Source organism: Lichenostomus cassidix, chromosome 5 (assembly GCF_008360975.1).
Source record: "Lichenostomus cassidix isolate B80296 chromosome 5, HeHo_3.0, whole genome shotgun sequence".
NCBI lineage: Eukaryota > Metazoa > Chordata > Aves > Passeriformes > Meliphagidae > Lichenostomus > Lichenostomus cassidix.
The window spans coordinates 21696885-21706193 of NC_139486.1; the positions used below are offsets into that span (position 1 = coordinate 21696885).

The 9309-nt window shown below is 45.8% G+C and overlaps 1 protein-coding gene and 1 long non-coding RNA gene across 4 annotated transcripts; one reads left to right on the forward strand and one right to left on the reverse strand.

Annotated features, from left to right (window-relative positions):
• Positions 1–43: 43 nt before the first annotated feature.
• On the reverse strand, positions 44–9292 carry GSTZ1 (glutathione S-transferase zeta 1). 3 transcript variants are annotated; one of them, XM_085061679.1, is made up of 9 exons: positions 9208–9292; positions 6089–6140; positions 5451–5518; positions 4560–4640; positions 3968–4093; positions 3364–3439; positions 2478–2530; positions 1172–1221; positions 44–434 (listed from the first exon to the last, which is right to left on the reverse strand). In XM_085061679.1, the coding sequence occupies exons 1-9, from the start codon at positions 9226–9228 to the stop codon at positions 308–310; spliced, it is 654 nt and encodes a 217-aa protein (XP_084917805.1). In that variant the 5' UTR covers positions 9229–9292; the 3' UTR covers positions 44–307. The 3 variants fall into 3 exon arrangements, with proteins under 3 accessions (XP_084917805.1, XP_084917807.1, XP_084917808.1); XM_085061681.1 differs by lacking the exon at positions 9208–9292 and adding an exon at positions 6681–6834; XM_085061682.1 differs by lacking the exon at positions 3968–4093.
• LOC146436108 (uncharacterized) lies at positions 3436–7252 on the forward strand. The gene is made up of 2 exons (XR_014852527.1): positions 3436–3613; positions 6966–7252. It is a non-coding gene; the product is annotated as an uncharacterized LOC146436108 (long non-coding RNA).
• Positions 9293–9309: the final 17 nt, after the last annotated feature.

Below are 9309 nucleotides of genomic sequence, written 5' to 3' on the forward strand. Positions count from 1 at the left end.
GTTTGTGGCCACATTCCCCAACCCAAAGCCATACAGAGGAAAGTTTTGATCATTATGGATACTTCTACTTTAATTTGCTTCATGGAGATAGACTAGATGGAAGAAAATAGTAGCTGCAGGCATTCCATTACAGGCATAGCTCCTGTAAATCATCCATGCTATTTCCAGGTCCTTTGTCCTTCTTCCCACCCAGATGAAAGGGAGACAATAGTACTAGGGATTCCTATTGGCACTGAAGTCCTACTCAAACTGTAGGTGTTGTCATCTTTATCATGCCAGCTTTCTAGATTTAATGAGTAGAAAGGCTTCAAGCTCGCAGCTCTGCAGGAGTATCTGGCTGCCGAGAAGGGTGGCTTACTTTGAAGGCCTCTAACTCCAAGAGAGCTTTATTTATTCTGGTTATTGTGGGATATGGACCCATGTCCACTTTGAATCTGCAAAAGGAAAAAAATTTATGCAGTACTATGAGTTGGAGAGCCAGTGCAGCAGTGAGCAGGAGTGCAGAGCAGTGTGATAGGCCTGCCCAGTATGGGAGAATCTCACAGGCATTTACACCAACAGAAAAGGTTCATCCTTGTAAGTTTAAAAACAAATGCTAGAAAGATTAATCAGTGCCTGGAGAGGTTGTAAAGTCTCCTTCTCTAGAAATACTCAAAACCCTCCTCGATGCAATCCTGTGCCACTTCCTTTAGCAGGGAAATTGAACTGGATGACCTCCAGAATTCCCATCCAACCCCAATGATTCTGTGATTGTGTGATCTTCACCAGGCTTTTACGTAGTGTGCAGCACAAGGTAAGAAGGCACTGCTTTTCCTGGGAATCATGCAGCCCCTACTTGTATGGGTTTAAACAAAGTCTGATTAATCTTTTCCTCATGTGTGCAGTGTAGAGAATAGAGCAAACAGGGACAGAGAATGTGACAACCTCAGCTTTTCTAAGGACATAGATCAGGTTTTCCCAGGGGCCTCTAAGAGGAGACCACAGCTCTTTACTTCCAAAAGAGACAGTATTTATGAAATAGGAAAATTCATGGAGAGAAGACCTGTAAGTAGATAGGGCAGGCAGGAGGGATACTTTCTAGCAGGCACAAGGAGCAGCAGAAGGTAAGTTCTGACAGCCCACCATAAGGTGTAGGTGTGTTGGAGAATGCCTCAAGCTTAGCCTTAATTACCTTTCAGCATTGGCAACTTGAGGTGCTAAACACAGATCAGCCATGGAAACCTGCAAATGTAGCAGAGAAAAGGGGTTAGAGTAACTCAGAGCCTGTCCCATCACAATTCACACAGCTGGCAGGCTTTGAGACTAGGACAGAAATTATTTTATCAGCTAGTACAGAGTAGTCATGACAATCTAATTAATTAATTCAGCATTAATAATACAGCAACAATACAAGAAAAAGAACTTCATAGCAGTCACTAGTAGAAGCCATCAGCTTTTAGGGAGCTTTCTATTTATCAGCTGATCATTATGACATCAAGGACACTGTACTTCTATGGCAACTGCCTCTGAGCAAACAGGTCCGCTGGCAAGCTGGAGAGGGAGGTGATGGAGGGAGAGGGGTGTTTGCATGGCTGGGAAAAGATAAGTAAATTTTGCTTGTTTGCACTGCAGGAGTGTCAAGCAGATCCTGCCAATGTCAAGACTTGATATGTGATAGGGCCTCTGTACACAGGCTCAGTGACTTGCAGTCTGAAGACTCAAGGACAATGCTGCTAGCCGCCTATCTGTACAGACAGGGGCAGCTGCTCCCACCCTGCTCCCCCAGCTACAAAGCCCTGGGTACCTCTCAGAGCACATGTTATTCTCCAACATTAGTTTTTGTAAGTAGCCTTTGCGTACCAAGGGCTCCATAAGGCTGCTACTAGACAATCCTCTGCGTATCAGGATATTGCAGGAGCCCTCATTTTTTCTAAGGTTTTTATAGTAAAGATCCATTTGCCTGCCAGCAAAATTAATAAATGGAAGAGGCCTGAGCTGCCTCTAGTTTGGTAAGGGTCAAAACAGCTTTTGTGTGAGCTCTGTGAAATCTGTCTATGTTAAAATTGGGCAGTCAGAGCAGAAAATTACAAGTTGGTTAAAGGTTCCACAGAACAGAGCTAAGAACTGAACCCATGTTGCTTGAGCCAGCTTTGCCCCTGACAGAACACTTTGAAGTCCAAATCCCATAAAGATGAAATATACCATCATTTTCCACATCCTCTAGGACCAGCCAGAGCCTAGATACAGCTGCAGAATCTGGCCATCAGCAGGTTATAGGCAGGGACTAGTAAATATCTCCATAACTCTCTGCCAGTCAGTAACGGCCTAAGTAGGATCCATACAGCTGTTTTTTCTTATGGTGAAGGCACTGCATGTAACTCTAGGCACTGGATAGGGTTGTGCTCTTGTCTCCTCAGCTAATTTTCCTTCCTATTTTAGGGGAAGATACTGGGGTTCTCAGCTCTGCAATGGCACACAGTGCTCTCTCAGGTACTTACTTCATCCCCCACACAGTAGCGTCCAGCAGTGTGCTGCAGAATCTGCTCCAGTGCTGTCAAGAGAGGTGGTACACTGGAGTGAGGCAATGGAAACTCAACTCAAAGGGAACTTTCTAGACTGGGAATTCTGAATAAGAGCATTTCGACCCTGAACTGAGAGTGGAAAACGTACAATTTGGGACAGAAACTAGAAGGAACAGAAATCTTAGTATAGTTATGGGAGTCTTTAGGACTCTAGCTTTTTTGGACCCAGAGTGATTTCAGCTGCTTCAGACAATGCACCTGAAACCTTGTGACTATAATGTAGAAATATGTGAGTGGGGAGGGGAAAAATGCAAAGGTTCAGTCAGTTTGTGTCTGTCAGAAGTGAAAATGGGCCTGTCATTGCAGCACATGGGGAAAGGATTTTGAGGGAAAAAATCACTTTATTTCTCCCAAAGAGGCAAAGAAATACTCTATCATTATTATTATAGTACTTGCTAATAATATACAGGATTATATAATTGCTAGACTCTGTGGGAGTTTGCCATCAGATGTCTGATTACAAAAGCATACATATATATATATATATATATGTAGAACTCAAGAAATGCTGAGCCCTCATGCTTCAGAGTGAATCAACTGCTGCAGTGTGCAAAATGGCCCCAGGCTTTGTGCAGCAGTGGAAGTGTTCTGTGGACATCTTTTTGCTGAGGTCCTGGGGAACTACCAGTCCTGGATGAGGGACTCTGGGCAGGAAAAGCACTGTCTCTGCCAGCAAGGCAGGACCCCAGCACACCAGCCTAGGAAGATTTTTGGTTCTACTTGAAAAGGCAAGTAGAATGGCAGCCATGCATAATTTTGTAAGGTCAGCCAAAATGCTAATTATTTTGGATGTGGGATGTACCTTGAAAGCCAGATGCGATACAGTTCTGAGCCCACTCCATTTTTTTCTCCCCCATTTGTTTCAGGACACTCAGGTTCTGTGAAGGCAAAGAAATCTCTAGGTTAGATGACTACTGCTGGCTGGATCTTGTCCACTGTGTCATCCAGTGGAGGAGAAGGGAGATGAGGAATTGCCAAGGCTAAACCCCTGGCCTGAGTTCAGTTGGTTGGGTCAGCCCTGACCTCACCTTCACCAAATCATGCACCCTGTTGTATCCTCCTCTTGTCACTACCCTTCTGTAACAATTGCCAGGGTATCCCTTTGCTTCTTGCCTTGGGTTGCTCAATAATCTGCTTCCTAAAATGTCCTAGACCTAGCAGTAAAACCATATGGATTCAGGTCTTTCTGGAAAGAACCTGGGGTGCTATGGCATTTGCTGTGTGGGAAATAGTGTATTGTTGCCATTGGCAGATTAGGCAGAGGTTAAGCAGAGATTTTATTTACTAGCACACCAGTCTGAAGTTCTGCCACCCTGTTGTCTGGCAACAATTTAAAGAGACTGAGCATTTCTGAGACAGAAATCTTTTCTGATTTTCTCATTTGCATGGATCTGACGAGGCAGTACCTGGAGCGGTTGAATGCCAGAGACAATGTGATCAGCAATCATTCTGACTTGGGCTCTCTTCTTTGGATCTTGGGGCAGGAGCCTGGGGTTAGGATGTGTCTCTTCTAGGTAATTAATTATAGCTAGCTGTAATGAACAAAGAGATAATGGGAGGTTATTGGAGAGCCAATGAAAACTTCAGATACTGGACACCTGGAAAGGGGAGCTGATTCAAGAGAATACAACAGCTTTTGAATGCAGTTTGTTCCAAGTCCAAGGCAAAGAATAACCTCTCTGACATCTGCCTGTGACCTTGCTTTCATTTGGTCCAGCTGTAATTCAGGCAAACCATGAAACAGCCATCTAAGTCAGACTACAAACTGCTCAGTGAAAGGTGGAGTTATGAACCAAAGCAGAATTTAACTTGAATCCTTGACAGTAGGTTCCCATCAAAGACTATGTGCTATTTCTGTTCCCTAGTGGGATCATAAATGCCATCTCTCTTCCAAAGTTTAGATGAGAGCTCTGGGGAAAAAGACAGGGCAAAGCCATTCCATCCAGATTGAGCAGAAGGCTGGAGTGAAAGGATAACAGGGATGTGGTGATAACTCACTGACTGAGAAAGGGTGATGCCATCAATTTTCAAGGCTGGGACTTGCTGCATTGGATTCAGTGCCTTGAATTCTGCAGAAAACTGTGGAAACAAACCTGAGATTACTCTACAGCAATAAGAAATTCTTCTTCCTTGTTTTCTTCTCCCAGAACCCAGTTATCAAATTTTTTTTCTACCTGTTTTTTCTCTCTACCTTAATGCTAATCTTTGCAGGAAATTATGCTGTGTTATTAGCCTACAGTAAGCTCTCACTGGGGCTTGGGGATCACTGCATCCAGGGCCAGACTGCCTGATCACTTGATAAACCATCACTGCAGGGCCCAGGATGGGTAGTACTGCATCAGAGCCACCATTACTGTCCTAGTTCTCCAACTCTGCCTTAGCCCACACTGGCACATTGAGCTGAGGTACTGCGAGGCGCACAGCTCTCTCCTATGGACCTCCAAGTAAGGTCTCAGCAAAAATCTCTCTTGGCAGCCCACTTCTTCCCTTTGCAGCCCCCTGCAATATCATTTATCATCTTTTGGACACCCCCACACACTTTCTGGTGCTAATTGAATGAAGTCGAGTCTTCAACTTGGCGCAGTTTCTCTGAAGTCTGTGTGCCAGATATATTCAGTTGTATCATGGTAAACTGGAGCAAAAAATATTCAGTGTTATGAATTCAGTCACAAATGTTTGAGAAAGGAAAAAGCCTCTAGTCTCCCAGAGTCATACTCTCCCTCTGTATCACATGCCAGGGAATATTGGCTGAGAGGAACTATTAATTACAGAGAAGCAGTGAGGAATTCAGTAACTGTGCCTGTGAAGTTTCTAGTGCTAATCCCAAGTCTCCTAATGATCCCCAAGTTCAGTACCCCTGGAGAGAAGAGTTTGCATCTCTATTCTTACCTGCTGCCCTCCATCCTTAATGAGGTTCACTGGGACCAGGTCATAGGAAATTCCTTTTAGAGCCAGTGCTAGGGAGAGCAGAGTATACAGCTTCAGACAAGTACACTGTGACCGCTTTCATAGGTTCAGGGAACTGTTAGCATCTACATTTGAAAAAGGACCCTATCCCTCAAGGAAGGTGGCCTGAGCCCACTGAGAAGACAGTGCTCTGGCAAACGAAGGACCAAAGTACTAAAGATCAGTCCTGGCAAAACCACTGCATTTTTCAAAATAAGCTTTGCATCTCTTTGCAGCACAGCCCTTCCTGATGCAGCTTATAGAGGGCAGGGGGCATGTGCTCACCTGTAATACCTTTCTGTCTCAGTAAAAGTAGGGACCATTCCCAGCCCTGCTTAGCACTCAAGACCTGGGCAGGTGAGAGTCTGAGGCAGTATCATGAAGCCCTCTTATCTGTTCCCCTCTATCCCACCTGCTCCTGGTAAGCTGCAGTGCTCCCCTCCCTCCCTGTGGGGGTATGCCTCACTGTTCCAAGTTCATGTTTGCTGACCTCTCTGTTAATAAGTGATTAACTGGGTTAGTGAAGGGGAGGATACTGCAATGCTGAAACAAAAAAAAGAGAGATCAGCACTGGATCTTACCAATTCGCACTCTCCAAGAACAGGAACTTCGGAAATAGCTGTAAAGTACCGGCTGAGAAGAGAAAGACAGATAAAATGGTTATATGCTGGGAGCACCAGAGTATTGTAACGATAAGAATGCATGAGCAGAAGGCGTTTCAGGAACTCTAAGACAGGGGAGAGCAATGTTTGGAGGAGAGAGGGCTCCTCTCTGAAAGCAGATGTTCCTGATGTGGGCATATAGGTAGCATCACTGTCTCTCATAATAGCCTTCTGCTTGTTTTGTTGCACCTGATGTTTCCAGCAATGCACAACTGACCTTAAAATAATTCCCCATAAACCTTCCCTCTTTGTCCCTATCCAATATTGCTAACTTCTATCCCATCTTAAACTTCTGAAACAATTTCTGCACTGATTGGGCCAAGGACCTGCAGTGGGTATTTGCATGGCATGGAATAGCTTTGCCAGCCATGCAGGGAAAAGTTGGATCTCTTTCCAAACAAGAGTTTCTGCTGTTTGAGATGAAAGCCACAAGGACAGACAATTCATCTCTACCTGAGCTATAACACTGAGGCAGCCTTCCCAGATGCTTCCACCCTGTCCAAATGCTCACCTTTTCAGATGCCATGGTAAGTGTGTGCAGTTGTCTCCATGAAATAAAAACAACCTTGTTTTCCCTTTTAGCTCAGCTTAAGGGGGGGAAGGCTTCTCTCCTAAAACCAGTGAGGAAAGGACTATGCCCTCCAGTCTGTGCCAAGGACACAAAAACCAGCCAGTCAGATTCAATCCTGAGTCACTGCAGTCACCCTCCCCCAGCCCTGATGTCAAAACCATTAACCAGATTTAAGCTTGGAAGCACATTTGGGAACCATCCTAATTTCCTCAGCTTTTCATCCAGAAACAGATACCTAGAGAGCCTCCCAGCCTGTCAGCAGTTGCCATTGCAGAAATCTAACCCTGAAGAACAAAACAAGGAAACCAAAGCTGCATGCAGAATTTGTTTCACTAAGAAATGACTGCTAGCTCCTGGAACAGCGGTTGCCTTTGCAGGGAGGTTCCTTAGTGTGCTCCTGCAACCCTCCCACCAGTCCTGGCCAGTGCAGGGGATTTTCTACATTGCAGACGTGAGAGAAGCTGCCACCCTGCTCCCAGACCAACTTCATGCAAAATAAAAATATTGGGGTTTTTTTGTGTTACAGTCTTTTCTTTCCACACAGGGAACTGGTACTCAAGTATGTCTCTACATAAACCTGTAATCATGTCTCTCCTTGCTTACACAGATCCTATGGCATGCCATGGATCTCTCTGCGTCTCTACCCTCCCAAAATGCATAGAAATTTTTCCAGAGGCTGGCAGCAAGACAAAAGAAAGCAGGGATATGCCCAATGGTGGTCTGTCAACAGAAAACTAGAGAGACACCAAGGAACTCTGGGCTTTAGTCCTCTTTGTAAACTTGATGCTTCTCTTACAGTTTAGATTGGTTCAAATAACTTTAAATGAGGCATGTCTTTGACTAAATTACTCAAATTTACTGGAAAATTATTTATAAATTAGGAGGAAAGTGATGGTAGTACTGGCAACACTTTAGTGGACTAAGTATTTACTGATTTTCTTAAATTTTCTGCTCCTTGGATCAGGACATTAGAAACATCAGCTATGTTCATTTTGCAAATGTCCAGCCTGCTAGGTTGCAGGGAAAGAAAAAGAAACTATGGCTTCAAAAGAGAAACATAGAGCATTCCTGAATACTAATTTTACTTGCTTTTCCTGAGGAGCTTGCTAATGATTTTTTTTCCTCAGAAATTCATGTCCTTCACCACATCTGTTTTGGACTCTGGCTTCTCAGCTAGCAGAGGCATTTCTCCTGATTCTCTCTGCAGTTCTTTTTTGGTTTTACAGCCTGTGCTATCATTTGGAATAAACTGTGCCTAAGCTAATTGCCTTGCTCTATAATTTTAAAGTCCTGGGGTATTTCACCAAAAAGAACATGGAAAACATGAAAAATCCATCGTTCAGCTGGGAACTGTCTCTAGAGGCTGGGGTCTGGAGTGATCTCTTGAGTTCATGCTGTTTTGCTCCCAGCAGCAGGGCAGATTACAGGCAAAAATAATTAGCTATGTAAAGACCAGACACAGCAGGAATGTTTTGTCCTCAGTGCACAGGTCCCAGAGTGACACTGTATCTTCCTGAGAGGAAGTGCTGAGCATGGGCCAGGGAAGTATCAGGAAAGAACTTCCTACACTTACAACCCCATGGGATAAAATTCTCCAAAACTGCAGCTTAGACTGGCTGGAGCTGGGATAATAGCAGGAGGACAGCATTTGTTTGACATCTACTGAGATTACTGGTTTGGTTCTGTTTTCATTTCTAGCAATCAGTGAGGAAAGTTTGGGTTTAAATATCCATTCAGAGTAAAAATTTGGGAAATGCATTTCACTCTCATGAAAGATGGAAGAAACACCCCAAACTTTGTGTGTTGACCTGTCAGATTTCATGTCTTCTCCAGTCTGTTCTCCTCTGGATAGCACCTCTTTCCAGGCGATATACGGGATGCACATGGAAAAGCCCAATCTCTCACCTCTCCTAAGACCACCCATCAAGCCCAGCAGCCTGCACACACACATACACTGCTCCTGGGGGGCTGGCAGAGGGGAAACCTCTGCGTCTGAAAGGCACTGCTTGCACGCTGCCGGGTTCAAAATAAAGCAGAAAGAACAGATTTGCTCCTAAATTCTCAGTATCTCTGAAGCAGGACTTGGTGTTAACAGCGCACGCGAATAAAATCTGGTAAGTAACCACCACCACAGAAAGAAAGTATTAGCACATGAAAGCGTTTTATTTAGCATGGCGGCAAATTCCTTGCTTTCAACAGCGACAGAGACACGGGTGCAGGCCGCGGCAGCGGAGGCGATGTGTGCAGCCATCCCGGCCTTCCCGGGGTGCCGGGGCACCGGGAGCCGATCGTGACCGCGATCCGTGTCGGCCGCCACAGCCGGCGGCAGGGCCGAACCGAGCGTGGCCTGCGCCGGCCGAAGGCGGAGAGCCGCCGCCCCGAGCCCCGCTCCCTCCGGCTCTGGCGCCGCCATCGCCCCCCGCTCCCGGCCCGCCCCGCGGGAGAGCGCGGAGCCAGCCCCGCGTACCTTGGCGGCGGCGGCGCTCATTGCCGGCGCGGCTCCGCTCGGGGCTCGGCGGCTGCCCGGCTCCGCATGCCCCGGACTGCATCCCCCGGCGTGCCCCGCGCC